The sequence below is a fragment of the Lissotriton vulgaris genome, chromosome 2_1, assembly GCF_964263255.1.
Source record: "Lissotriton vulgaris chromosome 2_1, aLisVul1.2, whole genome shotgun sequence".
In the NCBI taxonomy this organism is placed as follows: Eukaryota; Metazoa; Chordata; class Amphibia; order Caudata; family Salamandridae; genus Lissotriton; species Lissotriton vulgaris.
Window position 1 is genome coordinate 371,402,851 of NC_141687.1, and position 22,062 is coordinate 371,424,912.

General features: G+C 46.2%; 1 protein-coding gene across 1 annotated transcript in view; it reads right to left on the reverse strand.

The window, feature by feature from the left end:
• The window catches only part of TSR1 (TSR1 ribosome maturation factor), an 83,979-nt gene extending 63,056 nt beyond the window's left edge, over positions 1–20,923 (reverse strand). The window contains exons 1-3 of the mRNA XM_086955184.1: positions 20,736–20,923; positions 13,579–13,682; positions 9,320–9,533 (exon numbers count right to left, since the gene is read on the reverse strand). Coding sequence (XP_086811310.1) covers positions 9,320–9,533; positions 13,579–13,682; positions 20,736–20,847 — 430 coding nt within the window. The 5' untranslated portion in view covers positions 20,848–20,923. The remainder of the gene's footprint in view (positions 1–9,319; positions 9,534–13,578; positions 13,683–20,735) is intronic.
• Between the last annotated feature and the right edge of the window lie 1,139 nt (positions 20,924–22,062).

Sequence of the window (22,062 nt, forward strand, 5' to 3'; positions counted from 1 at the left end):
GGATGCGCCGTATGGATAATCCCCTGAATAGTGCTGATCTATAACAGACTCCAGACGACACCCATTGCGGCGATGGTGTCGCGAGGGTTGAGACCCCGTGCAGGTGGCAACCAGTGGCCCAGCAGACGACTATAACAGTAGACACTGACCGGGTGGCATTGGGGTGACGCGGAGTACACGATGAGTAGCAGAGGGTCCCGTGTGACCCAAGAGGTGAAGTTATACAAATTTGCCTTCAGTAAGGACTTCCCGCCGCTGCTGGAACCGAAAGGGCAGGTAACTAAAGGAGGAGAAGACGTGAGTGCGCCCAAAGTAACGCTAGAAGATATTATGGCGGCTCTCCACAACGTACAGATGGCGGTGGGCTCCATTTCAACAGATGTAACGTTCCTACAGGCGGATTTTCAAAAAATGTCCGCCAGAGTCACGGAAGTGGAACAGCTGACAACGTCCCTCACTAAAGATACTACCATCCTAGCTAAGAAGGTGGCACATTTGGAGGTTGAAAACAAACGAATGGTGGCGGAGCTTGACGATCAGGAAGGGCGCTCACTCCGGAATAACGTCCGAATTACGGGGATTCCCGAGAAGGAAGGGGGCCCCCGCTATGGATCTGTACATCGAATACTTGATAAAAACGAGACTACAACCAAAAGGTCTTTCTAACTACTTTTCAGTAGAACGCGGTCATAGGGTGCCGGGTGGCAGGCCGAAACCCGGTGCCCCCTCCCACCCCCCCAAGACCTGTGCTGGCCCGCATATTTAATTTCCGTGACAGAAACGCCATTTTTCAAATGGCCCGAGTGGCACCACCTATCCGACTTCACAACTCTGTAATTTCCTTCTTTCCGGATTATACAGCAGCGGAATCAGCACGTCGAAGGAGCTTTCTAGAGGTCAAAAAGGCGCTGAGGGTCGTGAGCGGCCTTACTCGATGCTCTTCCCGGCAACGTTGCGGGTAGTGGCGGACAGAAAAACATGGTTCTTTGAAACTCCAGAAGAGGCGCATGAATGGCTGGAAGATTGGCGACAAGTGGGGAAGCCTGGCCGAGAGTGGAAGGGGCGCCACCGTCTTGAGAGGGAGGACAATCTTGTGATCGCTGAACAAGGAGAGGACGAGGATGCCCAACTGCATAAGGAATCCGGGGAGTGACGGCGCAGGTGCTGCATCTGACCCGCTTGTAGACACTGTGGACAAACCGCGCACCTGAACTCATGTCGGCTACAGACTTGATACCGACATCGCACAAACTATGGACTCTGGGACAGGGGAGGAACGGGGTCTTCCTCGGACTTCCCGCTCCTGTACACGCAAGTAATGTTTGAGGGATGGGGTCTTAAGCACTCTGCTGATTTGGGGTGCCGGGTAGTTTCAAGTCCTCTAGGCAGCGAGGGGGTGGAAGGGTTGGGAAGGTTGCAATGGGTTTTTTAAAGTCTTCGTTCACAGGTTGGCTATGGTACACGATTAGGCACTACCAGCACACACTGCGGCACAGGCGAGTCACACTTACAGCTAATAACCCATTCGAGGAGCCCCACTGGATAAGGCAATACACGCTACCACAACTAATAAGGTGAACGGGGACCCCCCAGGAATGGTACCACCCCTCACCCTGCTTACGTGGAATGTCCGAGGTTTGGGGGACAAAATAAAACGGGGCTTAGTGCTACATTGTATTAAAAGAAAAGCACCAATGGTAGTATTATTACAGGAGACACACCTTACAGGGACTACCACTAAAGCGATGGATAGATGGGGTTACAGGATGGTGGCACACTCGGAGTTCTCTTCTGAGTCCAGAGGTGTGGGCATAATGGTTAGAAAAAAGTTTCCCTTACTGGTGCATAGTGTCAAAACCAACGGTGCACGGTGTTTTGCTGCTATTATCGCTCAATGGGAGGGACGACCCCTTAGTATCGTATCTGCCTATGTTCCCCCAGCACTGCACGCAGTGGCACTTCCAGATCCAAGTGCATTCTTGCTAGACCTGCCGGAGGGGGACTTACTTATCGGGGCGGACTTCAATGCCATCATGGATGACGCCATGAACAGATATCCGGTAAGAGCAACCAAAGGGGGGGTAACACGTTTCAGGTTTTTTTTGGACGCACTAGGACTTACCGATATCTGGAGACTGTATCACCCAACGGAATGCCAATACACATATCACTCTGGGGTACACTATAGTTTGACACAAATAGATTATTTCCTGGGATCGATTGGCAGTCTGAATAAGACAGAGAGTGTAGAAATTACACCGAGAGGGGTATCTGATCACTCACCACTGATTTTGACATACACCCACCACCATCTGACATGGCACCGTATATATCCAATTCATTCCGGATACTTACAGGTTCCCAAAATTAGGAAGGCTATCGTTACAATGTCCAGCCACTACTTTCAAGAGAAAGTCACGTCAGTCGATTCACCGTCCATTCTGTGGGAGGCTTACAAAACGGTGCTCAGGGGCCAAGCTATAGCATCCATCACGGCGCATAAAAGGTAGAAACAGTCAGAGCTCCACGCCTTAGAGCTAGACCTACACAATGCGGACACCCAACATTCTGAGAACCCCACTGCAGAGGCATCCCATAATTTGCATCTCAAACAGCAACAATACCAGACACACTTACTAGACTTAACCAAAACCAAAATGCAGGCCACACGTCATAAGGTGTATGAGGTCGGTGATAAGGCCGGGAAATTACTGGCCTGGTTGGAAAGAAAGATAATGGTAACAGATGGATAGTGCAGCTCACCTCAGAGGATGGGCAGACAATAACAGACCCACAGGCGATAGTGCTCGCACAAGCGCAGCACTTTCGGACAGTCTATGTGTCTACCTCTGACATGACTCTAGAGGAAGCATTTACTTATGTGCAAGACATTAATATGCCCAAGCTCACCCCAGAGGTGGCGTATGATTTAGAAGCAGATCTCACTGTAGAGGAGCTGCAGACGGCAATTGGGGCACTGCAGTCGGGTAAAGCACTGGGACCGAACGGCATACCCATTGAGCTATATAAAAAGGCATCGGGAACTATCGTGCCATATCTTCTTAGTATGTTTAATGATAGTTTTAAAAAGGGTGATCTCCCATTGGATCAACGCACGGCCACCACAGTGGCTATACCAAAGCCCACTAAGCCGGCGGATCAGTGCACCGCATATCGCCCTATATCTTTGATTAATGCTGAAGCCAAGATCCTTGCAAAACTACTAGCAATTAGGCTGACGCCCCACTTAAATCCCTTAATACATCCAGATCAGTCTGGCTTTATGCTCGGCAGAAATACGGCCCTTAATTTGAGGCGCTTACATGGAGTAATCGCACGGGCAGCCTATTTACAGGAGCCAGCTGTGGTGTGATCATTAGATGCACGAATGGCATTCGATATGGTAGAATGGCCATTTTTATTTGCAGTGCTCCAGCATCTTGGTTTCGGCACCACCTTTTGCGCATGGGTCCGGCTCCTCTATACCAACCCAGTGGCCCATGTTACCGCTAATGGTCACATCTCAGAGGATTTCCCCCTGACGCGTGGCACACGTCAGGGCTGCCCACTGTCGCCACTCTTTTTTGCCTTAGTGCTGGAACCGTTGGCAGCGTGGATACGGTGGGATCCAATGATAAAGGGGCTCAAGTGGACAGAAAGCTGGGAGGACCGAATATCCCTTTAGGCGGACGACGTACTGTTATATCTGACCTCCCCTAGACGATCTATACTGTCTTCTTAATATATGTACGATTTTCGGGAAAGCGTCAGGCTATACCATAAATTGGTCAAAGTCGGTTATGTATGTCCTCTATGATCCGCCCCCACAACTTCCTCCGGATTGTCCACTTAGACTTTCGGAGGGAGCATTCAAGTATCTGGGCATATACATTACTAGGGACGCGGCGGAGTTCTTTGACAAAAACTTGCAGCCGCCTTTGGACCGTCTCAAGAGGGATGTGCGTCATTGGGAAACCCTTCCGCTGACCTTGCTAGGAAAGGCGGCATTATTTAAAATGATGGCACTGCCCCGGTTTTTATCTGCACTGGAGAACACGCCTTTTTCGGTATCCCCAAAATACTTGAAGGCTATTGAAGCACATGTCTCTGGCTTACAGTGGGGCAATAAGCCAGCACGCATAGCGCAGTCCAAGTTAATGCGAGGGTGGTACGATAGAGGGATAGGCTTTCCAAACATACAATTTTATTACTGGGCTGCTCAACTGAAGGTAATTAACCAATGGCTGCACGCTCCACAGGATGACCCGGCATTCCAGGCACATAGGGCGCTATTAGGCACAAGAGGTATGTTATCGCCTCTCTACGATAGAAAACTAACACTGGCACTGTTCGGTCCTCTTAGACACACAATGGTCCTTTGGCATACTGCTCAAGCCAAGCTTGGATGGCGCGGGGTCCTGACCCAACTTCCCCCTTGTGGGATACTAAACGTCTAGGTAAGCTTCATAATACCAAAGGTTTCGACAAATGGGATGACATAGGCATCTCCACAGTAGGCGACATATGGCACAACGGTGAAATGGTGCCGTTCAAAAGTCTCCAACAAGACTATGGACTGGCGCCTGGGGAGCGATTTTGATACGTACAGATCAGGCACGCCCTGATGTCAGCACTGCCTCCTGGTACGGAGGTCCCGGAAGCTTCCACCCTGGAAGATAGATTGCTCACAGAATGTATACAGAAGAAAGCCACTTCCCTCACCTATCGCAAACTGGTAAATAATATGCCGGATCCAACGGGTTCCCTGCGCGACAAATGGTCCCACGACGTGGGAGACCTTGATGAGTCTTGAGTGGCAGGAGGCACTGGCCTCTCCGCGGGAAGTGGGCATACCTTCTAGACTCAGGCTAGTGCTGCTTAAAATATTGCATCGCTCATATTACACTAGGCGCACCCTTCATAAAATAGGCAGAGCACTTCACCCATTTTGTTTGCGAGGCTGTGGAGAGGAAGGCACCTTTTTCCATACTAAATGGGACTGCACTAGGATAATGGAGTTTTGGAGAAAGGTGATGACAACGATCTCACAGATAGAGGGGGTTTCCCTAGTACCGGAACCGAGACGATGCTTATTAAATGTAGGGGAACCAAATGATTTAAATCGTCTGGCTCAGGTGTCGTAAATATTTAATTTACCATCTTAATTTCTATGCAGGTAAGTACTTAATCAATAATAACTCAATCGGAAAGAAAGAAAACAGAGTCCGTGGTGTTAGAGTTCTTAGGGGTTTTATTCCTTAAAAAGGAATCGTTCCGGAACTGGACATCATGTTCCTGCAACCACACAGGGTTCAGGAAGGGATAGAGCAATGTTTTATTGACAGTACATAGCTTATATACTTAATTTACATCATAGAAAGCAATATAGTAGGCGTAACAGCTGAGAGAAGACAAGATAACAGCATCCACGTGTTACTAGTACGTAATCAGAAGGCGTGGACTAGGCGTAACTGGAGGTGTGCTCTAGAAACGTCACAGGTAGGTGTCACATGTGGGTGGCACTTAAACAGAAATGTTGCAATGTCAGCAGAAATCGGAGGCTTGGATGCGCGCGCAGCTGCATGACGTGTGATTGGCGTGAAACTGGAGGGTGCAGGGGGCTTGACATTTACACTGACGGAAAGAGACAGAAGTCTGGCATGTCAGATCAACTTGTGCTTCTATCATATCTGATATCTGATGTTTAGGAACTGAGCTATCTGGGCGGAAAGGTCTCTGGGGCAGAAGCTATTCTATACTGACTGTGAGTGCGTGTATAAGCGCCTGAGTGTCTGCATGAGAAGCGTGGGGGCATGGGCCTTCCATGGGAGCATGGTAACAGAGGCTATGAATTACTTGCACGGAGACAGGCCGGCCCTTCGGCTCTGCAGCTGGGGAATGTTTACTGAAACTAGTAGGCAGGAATGTATTTTCGGGGAGCGGAACAGATAACTCGAAGGTTGTAGTCAGTCTTGGCAGGCAGCAGGCTGAGCTAAGCGTGGTGGGCCGCGCTGGAAGTAAGGCAGAGTTCACAGGTACGGGGGCAGCCTGGGCAGCCTGGGCTGAGGCTTTCAGAGTCAGAAGAAAGAAAAAGGCTTGATGGCAGAAATTCAGGGCCTACTTTGCCAAAGCTGAAAAACATGTAAAGTACACTACAAAAAGACGTTCGCATAGCATACTTAGGAACGGACTATTCAACCCATTCAGGGTGGGTCTGAAAGAGGACATGTTAACGTTGGACGCAAATGTATTTGCGTCTTCATAGCTGGCACAGGAGGGAAGTTACATGCACTTTAACTCGTACATGGAGACGGTGGGGTACACGATAGGGAACATAACTTGACCAAAAATGTATATTTCCTCACAGGGCTGGGCTACACTGAGTATTATAATTGCTAAGCGGAACATTGCCCAGAAATGGGCCGTGCTGGAGGTGCCTACCCTGGCCGCATGGGGAAGAGATATGGATACTACCATGATTGCCGAGAAATCAGTATTTATTAAATCGGGGATGCCCCAAAATGTGGAGTAAAATCTGGGGAAAGAGGAATAAATTTAGGGGTGACATCTCTGCGATCCCCCGCCTGATCAAGAAGATGAAGACTGATGTGGATTGAAAGGGTGGGGGAGCTGGGTTCACGATGGGACAGTGAATACAATGATGTAATAATGCACTGTTATGTACTTGTGATTTTGGCTGTGCTTATATGTGCTTAAGAACGAAATGTTTTTAGTAAGATCTGTACCATGCCTGTTTGTCTGAGGTGTTTATGTCTCTCTTTTATTGGCCAAATCAACCTTCAGGTTCTCAGAGATGAGGTGCTGGGGTTAGCCTAGGGTGTCAGTCACAGGTGATTTTAATGACATCTTGGCTCCTGAAGTATACTCTACAGGACCCAGAGGGTTGAAAAACAGGACTAGGGGAGGACTGGGGGACAAGGCCGAAAGCCTAGGGCTCAATATAGCATAGCGGAAATCGAATCTGCAAGCTCTGGCTGATGTCTCGCACTGATTTACTGTTGCCACTAATTTTATGTACACAAATGGCTCATTCATTTCACTTTGTGGGATATCAGACAATTCCCCCGTGGTGTTGCACTTTGGCTTCCATTTATCAGACCCCCCCCCCACCCTCATCCCATATGGTAACTCGTCGCCTGGTGGTTAGTAGATGAGCAATTTACAAGACTTCTAGCTCAAGAGCTGAAGACCTATCTAGATCTTAATAAAGGACAGATTTGCCTGGCAAGATATGGGAGCCTGGGAAGGCTACCTTGAGCAGGATTGCCAAGTCTTATCGGAGAAGCAAAGAAAAGGAGAAATATAGTCAGATACCAGAGCTAGAAACTAGTACCATGGCCCTGGAACGAAGAATCCAGGGACACCTTTGCATCGCCTAGATTTTAAGAGGGCATTCCTTAGACAACTTCCTCTCTGGGAGGTTCACCAATGTTGGATGACTTTGACGAGTAGAGTCTATGAATGGGGGGACAAATTGATTAAATTGCTATACTGCCAGCCCTCCCTCAGGCGTTTGGCAAATGCATGCAATCGCTATTTGATGGGGGATGGGCACGATGGATATACGTTTGTACTACTGAGAGGCACAGATGTTAGCAATAAATGACTGGTTGAGTGGTGAGAGGCATAACCCTGCCTTTCGGGGGAAGGAAACACTAGTGGGACGAGACACTATTATGGGGGGGATCACCGACAGAATATCGGAAACAAAAATATCATGTGGACAGAATATTGTGTCAAAATATCAAGGACCAAAATAGAGAAGGTAAATGCAAATAGGTAAGTATAGATTTACTGTTCTTAACTCCACATGTACATACCTTGAAGATATACATTATATATATATATATATATATATATATACACACAAATGTGGCGTTATATAGAGTCAAATTTAGCTTACCAATAGAAACGTACCTTCCGGATATGTTCCTGATACAATCTTTTGTCCCACAATATTTTTATTTCTGACATTCTGTCTAACCACCATTCTGGGGTTGCTTTATATAGACACCATCCTGTAGACCTGACCAGAAGTTAATAGAGTAGTCCTGCTTGTATAGCAGTCTCCTTTGAGATTAACTGGAAGGGATTATGTCACGTTTGAAACACCCCTATGGCTAAGCAATTGGATGAAACACTAGGCAGCCCTTAAAGGATTTGAGGGGTAGGATCTAATCAGTACATCGATGGTAGGTGACATTTGGCACAGTGCACAAATGAAATCATTTTCCAACTCCCAAACTGAACTCGAAATACATAAATCTCAGTGTTATCAATACTATCAAGCTGCCATGAACTCATGTCCCACCGCTAATCTCTTGGATCTATATCCGAATACAGAACACTTGAAGCAAAAATCATAAAGGGCCCTTTAGGGAAAGGGGGTTATAACAGATGTCAGACGCTTGTGATCAACATCCCGTACCTCTTCTCAAAACTGAGAAATCTCTGGGAGGAATGGTTTGGACTGCTAGATGATAATGACTGGAGAGATGCTCGTAAGTCCCCACCGGTACAAGTTATCTCCTTGTGGCCCTGACTTACATACTGCTTAAATATTTACACATGACTACCTATCTCACACCATTACGATTTTGGCGAACCAAAAAAGTTCCTGAACCCGAATGTTTCCGTTGTTCATAGATCGAGTGATTTTTTTTCCATATGGTATGACGATGTTCTGCTCTTGCATTGTATTGGAAAAGGATGTATGCAGCTCCTTCTCGGTCCTCGAAGGTAAATTCAAACCTTTCCCCCTGTGTCACATTATTGGGTATTGTGGACGATATCAGGTGAAGCAGAAGAGCTTGTATATTGCTGGGAATTGCAACCATCTTTGCTACAAGAGATATTGCTAAGCACTGGAATTCAGCAAGCCCTCCGTCAATGGGTAAATGGCAGGCGGCAGCGGACTGGAGAATGAAACTCGAAGCGACGATCTATGTATTCAGGGGCTTTCTTCAGAAACAAAATTTGGGGGAAGTCGTGGACATATTATGGTTTGGGTTAATGTAGAACTATATTCTTTCTGTGCGTTGTTTGAAGTGAAGACTCCTTTACTATAACAGCACTGTGTGTACGTTTTTTTCGTTTGCCTTGAAAGCAATAAAGTCTTTTTTTTAAATACTTCTATATGACCTTTGAGCAATATAGGCGTTATCAAAAAAACTAAATAAAATTAAGTACAAATGAACTGAAAACAAGAAAGTTAGGCTGCCTTGCATCAATAACCACTGGTCCTTTTTTCACTTAGTTATCATGCAAGAATTTTACATCAACGTTCATATTTACTCACCGTCTGCCTGGACAAAGAACCATCGTTGTTTGAAGCGGGGGCTAATCATAGCAAAGCTCCTACTGGCCTCTTCATTCTGATGGATAACGATGGAGTCCTGGCCTTGAATAAGTGTCAAGGCTTTCTGGGCATCAATTGAAGCATGTAGTGGGACTATCACAACAAGATGTGGAGGGCCATCCTTACTGCCTAAACTCCTCTTCTCCAAAAGGACCTGTGGATGAAGCGTCAATGGATAAATATACATCGAGATCATCAGTAACACCAGTTCACAAATTAGCAAGTATGAGAGCATGGTCCACAGTATTAAAAGTACAGTGAGCAACAGTAACGTCAAGGCAATTAAACCAACATGCTGATAAGGAGCCAAATTTTAATAAAGAGGGTAAGTTATTGCTCAGTCTTGAACTCCTAACTGTCTATCATTCACTGAGATGCTTTCAGGTTTTTGACTAGTGTCGATTAACCAAAATGTAAATAATTATCAGAATCCGCTCACAACTTCAAAGGAGACCAATGACTGACTCCCATCTCTCATCCAGAGGTGTGCTTCTAAAGTAATTCTATGGATTCTTTGCACTCTCTTAGCAGACTGTCTTTTTCTAACTGTAGAGTGATTTTCTGGAACTCCCCTACACATCTCTTCTGCACAAACCAGGATCTTCTTGAATTCCCTAACAAGTTTAATTCTTCAAGACTACATCTCACTGCGAGTCTCTGTTATCTGAACACCCAGGGTAGCACTGCATTCACCAAGTTAGTTCATTCACCTTTCAAATGACAAACCAAGAAGCCCATGAGAGAATATCCCCCTAATCAACAGGGAACTACAAGCTACTCAGTGTGTCCTAGTAAACACTCCAACCCCTGCCAACAAGCAAATTACAGACTCCTAGATCCCATTCCCACTTCTCAGCATGTACTGAAGAAAAAAAACCTGTAAAACATGGCCACTAATACTCAGGCACTGGCCTTATTAACCATTACACCTTACCTAAAAGGTCTCTCTCTCTTCTGCAGCCTTTATAATCTTAAAGAACAAGTGAAGGCGGAATTTGGGCTGGTGTTTTTATAAAGCTCTAAGCAGAGATAGATATATTGATACAGAAAGGTGAGTTTTTATCAAAGCTTCAATAAGAGACGGGGGAAAATAGGAACCAAAAAGAATGAAGCCCTTCAATTTCAGTCTTTGTAAAAGTTAAAAGTGAAATATATTTATCAGTTGGTGTAAGCGATATGACCATCCACCATCTAGGCGCTAGCTTATTCAGTCCAACATCTTTCATTCTTTATCTTAGCAACTAGGCACTCGACTTGCACGATTAGGAATTGGAATCAAAACAAAAAGTTGGTTCACTTTCAAATTGTTTTCCTTTACATTTATAATTAAACTCTGCCTCAGACATATATTTAGACAGTGAATTAATTGTTTAGGATTTTATAGTGAGGAAAGAGAGCAGCGAGAGAGGTTGAGGGAGTTTTTATTTCCCACCCTCAACAGATATCCTATTTTTGAATTCAGATCAAAGGGTATGTTTTGGTACAATAGCACACCAAACAGGTTGATTTCTTGAGAACTATGAAGGAGCCCTGAAGGAGTCTAATAACTAGAAACCCCAGACAGAGAAGGCAATAGGAAGATTTTATATTGTCATTATGGTCAAAGCCCTATTGAAGAAACTAAGAGCAGCATCTCGCGCCTGCCATTCCAGCTAAAGCAGGGCACGGAAAATCCACTCACATTGTCCAGCAAGACTAAATAAGGACAAGCTATTTTTAGGGATTACTTGCCCTTTCTGGCGAGCTGAATATCGTCTAACTTCTGTGGAAGACAAACTGACTTTTGGCCTCCGTCTCTGAAAGTGAAGCAAATGTGACAAGATAAGATTTAAAGGCATCTGTATTGCTCATAACATGAAGGAGCGATAAAGATGCCTTTACATTTTATCTTGTCACATTTGCTGGCTTTCAGAGAGAGGTCAAAAGTCAGTTTGTCTTTCTTCATTTCTTTTTCTGTGACTGAAGTTAGAGGAAATTGAAAAGTGAACTGTGTTACAATTGAACTGTACAGAGCATGTGAAGTTAAAGGCTGTAAGATGTCAGACAACACTGAAATAGCGAAGTGAACTGTTCAAACAATTCAAATATATTTCATTAGTTATAAAGACAGATTTTTGTAATTCTTCTGTAAAAAAATATTTTTATAGGCTCATAAGAAATAAGAACCCTTTACTTGGTGATGTGCAAATTTTAAATATTTTTTCTAAAACCCAATTTTTAAACATTGTTTGTGCACCATTCTCAGTGAAGCTACATGTTAGTGGAAAGGTTTTGTGGCAATTTCAATTGAAAATATGCTATCTGTAAATGGCAGTGCAGTACCACATCATGCTTTAGTAATTTATTTATGAAATGTGATTTTTTTTAACACGAACTGGGAATTATTACTGCTCCTGCCCAGATGACAGTGCTATTCTATTAGTGAACTAAGGGGTAGCTGTACGGCCATTCCATTTGCAAGTCGTAAATTGCAGAGTTTTGCGACTCGCCAAATGAAATTTGCGATTGTCAATTGGGTCGCAAGGGACCCATCTCATTAATATTCATGAGGCAGGTCGTCTGTGTTTGATTTTGCAATGATGCAACTTCTTTCTTTTTCAAATGCAGCCTATTTTCCTTAAAGGGGTGAGTTTAAAGGGTAAGCGGTGGTCCCTGGGACCACTGCCTGCTCTTAAAAATATGTTTTGCACCCATTCACATAGGGCAAGGGCTCACCTGGGGATCCCTTCCTGTTTGCGAGTGACTAACCACCTACTTGAAGTAGACGATAAGGAAGGGACGTCTTTGTACGCCCCTTTCGAATAGTGGTTTGCAAACACCATTTTGCAAGTCACCTACTCGCAAAACAGCTTGTGTACACACACCACCCTTTTTTGTGGTCGCACAGGGGCCTATTTCCATTTTGTGACAGCAAAAAACAGTCATAGATCTGCCCTAAAGAGGTAAGCCATGGATCATGTGTACCCTATATATGGGCTCGATTCTGGTTATACATGGAGCAAACATTTATTCTAGTAAACAAAAAGTTTTTTTGTACAGCAAACATGGTGACCTTGCATATTTGAAGGTGCTCTATTACGTGATCAAGAAAAGGGCGGCTCCAGAAGACAAAATTTGCCTAGGATCACACAATTTGAGACCAGATCAAGTACATTACGGTTAGGTCGAGTAGAGCAGACAGATCAACGCAGTCTCCTCATCATGCTTTCACATCCTGCGAATGCTATGCAAGATTCTTGGGTGGATCTCACAGAACGCCAGACCAATGGTCACCCAAGCTCTTATCATAAGTACACTTGATTACGGAAACACCCTCTACATCTGAATCAGAGCCCATGTCCTACGCAGACTTCAAACCTCTCAGAATGCTGTTGTCAGACTCATCCTGAACATCCAGCAAAATAACCATATATCTCTCCACACCTCAATCTCCGCTGGCTCCCAGTCCATGAAAGATGTATGTTCAAGCTACTTGCCATGCCCACAAAGCTCTCCACAGCACTGGTCCAGTTTACCTCAACCACTGCATCAACTTCTACCAACCAACCAGACACCTTCAATCTGCGTCCTAGGCAGGAGTACCCCTCACTCGCAGCAAGACCACCAGTAGCAGAGGACGCTCCTTCTCATACCTTGCACAAACACCGAGAACTTCCCACTCCATCATGGACTTCAGAAGGAACCCCAAGACATGGCTCTTCCAGACCAAACAGACATGATCTCCTTCCACTCTCAGGCCTGTCCTACTCAGCGCTTGGATACCCTCACAGGGGATATGCCATCGTCGACAAAGCCACATAACATTGCTTGTTTATCTAAACGTGTTAGCTACAGGGCTGGAATTTTTGAATGAACACAAGGTTTCATTACAGACACCATTACTGTTCAAATAGGCATAGGTATTCTGCAACTCACCACAAATTCCTAGCAACATTCAAGCATTCCTTACAGCAAAGGAGGAAGATCAATGCAATCAGACCTAAAGCCGTGCAAAACATTTGGAGCACCATATTTTGGATGGAGCCACAAAAGAGTCATATCATTGACAAGGTAGACTTTAAAGGTTGGCAGAAAAATACACAGGTGAAATTGATTGTCAGTTATAAATCGGCATTCAAAACCTTGATATGTTTCTAGTGGTCTGTTCCAGTCAAGTACACTCCTTCTTTGCTCAAAGCTTTCAAGGAATAGTTACTCACAACATCCTTCCGCTGCCTCCGGAGCTGGCTGGCCTTGTGTCTTCTGTCCAGTTTCTTAAGGTCTTTTCTCAGTTTCTTACTCAGGAGTTTAGCCTCAACCCGGCCTGTAAGAGAGATGGCACAGCACTGAAGAGAATATGAAATAAATGCAGTAAACATAAAATACAAATAGTATCAATGGAAGGAAGCACAGACCCATTGAGGCATTGCATTGAGTGAGTAGGCACAAGTGAGGTAAGTCAGGAGGCCCCATTGACAGCAACCAACAGTCAATACAAACATGAAGCACATCATATAAGAAAGAAACAAGCATTTGCAATGCAATAGGTCTCGCGTTAGGAAAGTGTGAGCTATTGGTAGTGTAAATGACATTTTTTTTTTAATATGTGTTGGCTTTGAAAATATATAAATTAATAGCAGTTATTCACAAAGCCAATAGCTTACACTTTCCTAATGCGAGTCCTATTGGCAATGGCATTGCTGGTTGGTAGCAAGCAAGGACAGTGCTGTTGTGATGCTGTTTTGGTGCTGAGTGATGATGTGGTTGGGCTGAGTGAAGCGGTGGTGTCCCAGAGTGATGCGGTGGTGTCCCAGAGTGATGCGGTGGTGTCCCAGAGTGATGCGGTGGTGTCCCAGAGTGAAAACAACTCAAAACTTGGATATTTGATAAGTAACGTTACCCCCACCCCCACCCCTCCCTCAAGCGCCTTGAGACCCTCTGGGTGAGTAGTGCTCTATACAAATTCTAACTTGACTTGACTTGATGCTGTGGTGTCCCAGAGAGATGCGGAGGTGTCCCAGAGTGATGCGGAGGTGTCCCAGAGTGATGCGGAGGTGTCCCAGAGTGATGCGGAGGTGTCCCAGAGTGATGCGGAGGTGTCCCAGAGTGATGCGGAGGTGTCCCAGAGTGATGCGGTGGTGTCCTATAGTGATGCGGTGGTGTCCTATAGTGATGCGGTGGTGTCCTATAGTGATGCGGTGGTGTCCCCGAGTGATGCGGTGGTGTCCCCGAGTGATGCGGTGGTGTCCCCGAGTGATGTGGTGGTGTTGTGAGGCGTGCAGCAGTGTGAGGCGTGCAGCAGTGTGAGGCGTGCAGCAGTGTGTGGCGTGCAGCAGTGTGAGGCGTGCAGCAGTGTGAGGCGTGCAGCAGTGTGAGGCGTGCAGCAGTGTGTGGCGTGCAGCAGTGTGAGGCGTGCAACAGTGTGAGGCGTGCAGCAGTGTGAGGCGTGCAGCAGTGTGAGGCGTGCAGCAGTGTGAGGCGTGCAGCAGTGTGAGGCGTGCAGCAGTGTGAGGCGTGCAGCAGTGTGAGGCGTGCAGCAGTGTGAGGCGTGCAGCACGTTGAGGCGTGCAGCAGTGTGAGGCGTGCAGCAGTGTGAGGCGTGCAGCAGTGTGAGGCGTGCAGCAGTGTGAGGCGTGCAGCAGTGTGAGGCGTGCAGCAGTGTGCGGCGTGCAGCAGTGTGTGGTGTGCAGCAGTGTGTGGCGTGCAGCAGTGTGAGGCGTGACGTGAGGGGGTGAGAGGGTGAGAGGGTGAGGGGTGAGAGGGTGAGGGGTGAGAGGGTGGAGGGGTGAGAGGGTGTGTGTATCAGGGTGAGAGAGTGTGAGGGTGAGAGAGTGAGGGTGAGAGAGTGAGGGTGGGTGAGTGAGGGTGAGTGAGTGAGGGTGGGTGAGTGAGGGTGAGTGAGTGAGGGTGAGTGAGGGTGAGTGAGGGTGAGTGAGGGTGAGTGAGTGAGTGAGGGTGAGTGAGTGAGTGTGAGTGAGGGTGTGTGAGGGTGAGGGGGTGTGAGAGGGTGTGAGAGGGTGGGTGAGGGTGGGTGAGGGTGGGTGAGGGTGGGTGAGGGTGAGGGAGGGTGAGGGAGGGTGATTGTGTGTGAGGGTGAGGGGGTGTGAGGGTGAGGGGGTGTGAGGGTGAGGGGGTGTGAGGGTGAGGGGGTGTGAGGGTGAGGGGGTGTGAGGGTGAGGGGGTGTGAGGGTGTAAGGGTGATGAGGTGTGGGGGTCTGAGGGTGTGTGGGGTGTGAGAGGGTGAGGGGGTGTGTGAGGGGGTGTGTGGGTGAGGGTGTGTGAGGGTGAGGGTGTGTGAGGGTGAAAGGGGGTGAGAGGGTGGGTGAGAGGGTGGGTGAGAGGGTGGGTCAGGGTGAGGGGTGTGAGGGTGTGGGGCAGTGAGGGTGTGTGGGGGTGTGAGTGGGTGAGGGTGAGAGGGTTGTGAGGGTGTGTGAGGGTGTGAGGGTGAGAGGGTGTGCGAGTATGAAAGGGTGTGTGAGGGTGAAAGGGTGTGTGAGGGTGAAAGGGTGGGTGAGGGTGAAAGGGTGGGTGAGGGTGAAAGGGTGGGTGAGGGTGGATGAGAGGGTGAGGGTGTGAGGGGGGTGTGTACAGGCAAGGTGGGACTAGCCCAAAATTACAACTTGGTCCCGAGCATGGGGGGGGGGGGGGGGGGGGAACTGGAGAGTGCTGTTCCGTGGTGCAGTGAAGTGCACCGGAGTGAGCGGGCAGTCAGATCACTTACTATGGTGGTCCCAGCATGGTGACCTATAGGTGTGAATGGGTTACCAAGATGATGTATGCACTTGGAGTGTAATTAAAAAATATGCACTTGGAGTGTAATTAAAAAATATAGATAAAAAAGGTATGTGAAAGGGCACATACAGAAAAAATGGAGGCCTATGCATGATCTTTATTCTACGTCTATGCTGCTATAACAACCAATGCTAGTTCATATTTCTGCACTGCAAAGTATGTTCACGTTTAGCACTTCAGTCTCTAATGCCTGTTCATGTCCTTAACTCCATACACCTACAGGTTTGTTACATCTGAGGAGCGTGTGCATGTGTACACTGTACAGTTGCTTCTTCAGGGGTGAATGCAGTAATGCACAGAGTGCTTGCGCCCGATCGTGGAATTAAAATGTACACATTTTGACAGATAATACATGCAAGTCGATTGGGGGTCGGAAAGAGGTAAAATGTGCACAAATCGGGTGCAGTAACCTGATTCTGTACTATGTTCATGTTTCAGCTCCCTACCTCTCAAACTTGGTGGGAGAGGGGTGGTGGAGTGCAGGCTAGCTTGAATCCAGTGGTAAATTGAGCAAGGGACCCACGTCTGGGCATACCCTGCCAACATAGGGCGAACAAAGAAAACACAAGGAGATGATGGACGGAGAGCTGAAACTTTTCAGACACTAACCCCCAGTCACAGATCTGGATTTAATCCATCATCGTTCTTTAGCTCTCACGCAAAAATGGCTTCTCAAATGTAGCAAACCCAAAAGGCGATTTGGTAACCAGCTACCGAATCACAATTTGGGTTTGCGATTCGGTATTAGGAAGGGGCGTCCCTTCCTAATAACGAATCGCACCTGTATGTAAGAATGTTTTGTGACCGTAAATGCAGTCGCAAAGCATTGGCATATTACCAGCTACTTAAAGTAGGTGGTAACCCATTCGCAAATTTGTGAATGTCTGTAAATGCATTTTTAAGAGCAGCTAGTGGTCCCACAGACCACTACCTACTCTTAAAAATGAAAAGAAAAGTTTTCATTTTTCTTGTTTGAATGCAACCTGTTTTCGTTTAAGGAAACGGGCTGCATTTTAAAACAAGCATTTGCAATAGGTCTCGCATTAGGAAAGTTTGAGCTATTGGTATTGTAAATGACAAATATTTTATTTATGTGTTGGTTTTGAAAATAGCAAAATTAATAGCTTTGTCATTTACAATGCCAATAGTTGTAAATTTCGCAAATGTGACACCTATAGCATTTGTAATGCAATATGTGTTGTATTTACGTACCTTAGATGTATAAATATATCGTAAAATGTTTGTATTAACTATGTACAAATTGACCGAAATTATTTGGGCAAAGAAGATAAAGGTGCGAGTCGTAGGACATTGAGAAACATATGCAGGGCTTTTATTTATTCGTGTGATACACCAAGTTCTACAGACAACCACCAGAGGGCGGCCGAACATTTCCATTGTGATCCTTATGGGATTATTTTATAGCTTGGATGATCATTCAGGAAAAAGAATGTATCTTTATTTTAAATTACTGATTTTGTTTTGTTTGCCTCTGTTTGAAATGCTATCATAATTAAACACGTCATGTCTTAGCTTGCAGAAGGGAGGCAGGTTCTCATTGGAACTGTGATTGGCTTTATTGTCCTTAATCTAACCAGCACGTACACAGAGGTGAGACCATTTAAACTTTGATAACAACTTGTAAACGTTTATGAGTGAAACGATCTAAACTTTGATAAACACTTGTAAACATTTATGGCAGAGCAATATTTAGGGAAAGAGAGGTCTTCCATTACGTTCCGGATATTAACGCGCCTGCCTACCGTAAGATTCAGCCTCCAAGTGACGTCAGGCGGGCGCATGCACTTCCGCGCAGGCTCAGAGTGTTCTTGGCCGCTTCTCCGGCTCCGCTTGCTGAGGCGTACAAGAGGCGATAGACGGCACTCGAGTCCCTGGCCCGCCATAGCAGCACTGGAGCCCCTGGCCGCATCGCCCCCGCCCGCCCGCCAATCCATTGGGAGCCGGGCAGAAGGAGCCCACAAGAAAACAGGGCAAGAAAAGAGCCTGGTGAGGTAAGGGGGGGGGGGGGGGGGGGGAGTGTGTGTGTATGCAGTGTGTGTGCGCGCGTGTGTGTATGCAATGGCAGGGGTGGGTTCTCTGTATGTATGGGTGCTCGTGTGTGTGTGTCTCTGGGTATGCGCATGCGTGTTGGAGCTTCCGAGGCAGGAGATGGGCACGGCCCCTTGCGCGCCCACGAGGTGAAATCCGCGCGCGTGCCCATCTCGTGTCCACATTCTCAAAAACGGCTGACAATAGTCGTCGAGCAGACACAGCAATCAATGCTTCGCATTGAATGCAGGTCGAGCTCGACCTAAAAATGATTGCTTTATTTAAAGGCAATCACGGAAATGGTGGTCTGCTGACTCCACCAGGCCACCATCCCCGTGATTTTAGCAATCTCTAGGGTGTCGCAAATTGCATCCTACCTATTTAATATTCATGAGGTAGGTCATTTGCAACCCCTTAGGAATCGCAGAAAGTGTACTACACAATTTCATGCATGCCGTTTTCCAATTCCCTAATTGCGAATCGCAATACTTTTTTTGCTACTTCTGGCCCACTTATTTACAACATCAATAGCTCAAATGCGCGCCAACTGCGAGACCTATTGCAGTGCAAATTCTTGTTTTAGCATAGAATTAAACAATGCTCAGATAATTAATTTTTCGCAGTTGCAACACTTTGTCCCAAGTAAGTCTATGTTCTTTTACTAACCACCATTGTTTGCCCTCCAATTGTCAGGTTGCACGCAGTGATTTCTGTGACGGTTTTGTCTTCAGAATTCATGCATCAGTATGGGCATAACTTCTTTGACATCTGTTGGGGGCAGGCAGCAATGAACGAATGGCGCACTCTGCATTTACAAAAGTAAGCATGTGCGATGCTTGGCCATTCAGCGCATGCGCAAAGAGGCCTTCACTGTGCCACTGAAGGTACTTCCGTGCATTCTGCTGCTCGGAGTCCGATTCCTGCAGCTTAGGGAATCAGACAAAGCTAACAGCAAGCTCCCAGTGCTGTAAGAGCTCCTGTATCCCTTGAAAGCAGTGATGCTGGAACAATTTCCAGACTGGAGGTGCTGCCATCAAGGTTACAACACTGAACGCATAGGGATTCTGAAAAATCTAAGTATCACACAAAGAACAAGTATCGCAAATAATATTCACTCATCAGGAGAGTGGTAAGGGAGCAATATGTGTAAATGTAAATGTATTGGCATTTATATAGCGCACTACTTACCCGTAGGGTCCCAAGGCGCTTCGACCGCTGCGAAACCCTTCCTGGCTTCCCTGAGAGATTGTCCCTTAATGGGTATCTCCAGGGTGAGACCAGGCATCCCCGGCGGTCTGGTGGGGCCGTTAGTGAAGATGAGGCAAGCTAATGCCCAGAGTTGCCGAGTGTGATCGCTGATCAGAGTGGGCACCGAGGCGAGAGAATTATCGAGTCCGCTGACCCTGGTCCAGAAACCTGCCACGCCGGGAATCGAACCCTGGTCCCGGGCCGTCCTCTGCTCTCGGGTCTGCCGCCTCTAACCAGTGAGCCACACTACTTCACGCAACCACGGAGCATTTAGGCGCCCACTGTTACAAATATATTACTATAGCATGGTGTGGCAGCGTACTATCATTTAAAAACTGTACATTTTCTATTGAAATAATCACTAAATTTGCAGACTAAAACTATATAGTGCACAAATTATAATTTGTGGAAATCAGGTTTAAGCAAATATTTATCATTTGTGCAGTATCAAATAAAGTTTCTCGATCTGTTTTGAGCATCTTATAATTGTTTCAATCTTACTTCAGCATTAGAAAAAAGTGCTTCATTTGTGCTTTCCCAACGGTTTATTTCGAATGAAATATTTGTACAGTACATTTATTGGTATTTTAAGTTTGTTGCACGTTTTAGAAGAAAACAATATCCTGCAGCATTTCCTTCTACACTGGCAAGATTACCACATTGTTCACTTTACAAAATCCTCATACTTACCATTAAGAAAAAGAAAAACACCAGACTCCATGTAAAAAGAAAAAGCAGCAGTTGTCAGAAGACTAGACTGACATGTGACCTCTGCATTAACACACAGCAAATGTGACAAGAAAGAGTTGAAGAAGTAGTTGGGCGCCACCCCACCTCTGGGTCCCTGTCCACTGCACCACTGGTAGCTATGCCCCTGCATAGGTACCTAAACATTTGCAGCCTTTCTTGATTCAAATGTAACCTCCATACCTAGGGCAATCTTACCTCCTCCCTTAGAGAGTTATTACAATGATCAAAATGGGCTAATTAGTTACCATAACCTGGGATATTTTGCTTTTTGTTTCGCGTGATAGTGTCACTCAAAGTAATGAAATGTCACACATAAGTAAACTGAAAACTTGGCAGCTATACAAAATTCTACTCGCCGCATGCGATACAAAGCCTGTTGAGGGAGTCTCATTCGCAATTATGACAGAGACTTGGTGATGTCTCCCTAACTCTTCCGTTACACCCACTGCTCCCAATTCGCTTTCTGTAATCGCATTTTTTTTTTTACTCCGTTGACAGTCCATGCCCAGATCACCATTCAACGTAACGAATTTCTTACCTTTGTTCTCCCGTTCCAAGCTTCTCTTTCTGCGGTGCTTCCCTGCCTTGTGTTGCTTATTCTGTTGCTTCAAAGCACCGGGTCGGTGCGGTTGCTGCTCCCCAGACACCATTTTCAGTCAAAAGAACTAACATAGTTCTAGGGCAGGATGCGCAGGAAAACACGTGCACGGAAAGCAGTTCCGGGTCACAGTCGATCGAGCCCAGCACTGAGCCAGAGTGTCCAACCTGTTTGATCATAGAGATGGCATTCACAGCGAGGAGCGGCTAAGTGGTTGAGGCTCGTTAATGTTAAACACTTCAGCTCAGTGTGTGTGTGTATTTAGAATATTTAGGACCAGTGGAGGATTATCCATAGGGGCTTTGGAGCGGCGCCCCCGCTATATTTTGTGAGCTGCATTTGGTGTACTGGAAGCTCAATAGATGCCTGCCTACAAAAGTGGTGCATGTTAATATGCACTTTGTTTTGTGTCTTTTAAAAATCAAACTCACTGTGCGCCAGTAAGTGCCGAGACTGTTCTTCCGATGTTGAACTGCAGGGAGAGCTGTCACTTTAAATGCGATCAGCGCGTTACAGAGTAAACAGACGTCACTCTGTAGATATTCACTGGATTGTGCATGTGAGGGCGTAATTTCGAAACGTCCCTTCACATAGGCACAATCCATGTTCAATACCAAACTGCACTGCGCATGACTACAACAGCATACAACATGCGCTAAATAGGAATGTCAACGGGCGGGCGTCAAAAAAGCCCCTATTGCCAATTAGAATCAGTGTAGGAACAGTAGGGGGCGGGATGATACACTCACTTCCTGCTCGTTATAGGAGTAAAACTTCCACCCTTTTTTGTCAGAGGATGTATTTTATTTAATTATTTATTTTTGCGATTTTATATAGCGCGAACATTACCCGAAGGTGTCAGAGCGCTTTACATAAGGACCAGTTGAAAAACATAAGGACTTAGGGTTACATGCGTTACATAAAGGATACAAACAGAAAAAAATTGCAAATGTACAAGATGTAAAGTCACACAAGGAGATACAAATGGATATACTCTAAGAGTCACATAGGAATGGTAGATAGTACAAAGGTCTACTGCATATACTAGTGATTAGATCACTTCCTGTGAACTCTTCTGCCTCGATATCTCCAGCGTAGGCAAACCTGTCTGCTCTTTACATGTCTTCTACCACCCGCCCGGTGACAACCTCACCTTCACCCAACAACTCATGGACACGATCTCATCCAATGCCGGTCGACTGATCACTCAAATTTTCCTGGGTGACTTCAATCTACACTGGAATGATCATAAAGACGCAGTGGTGAA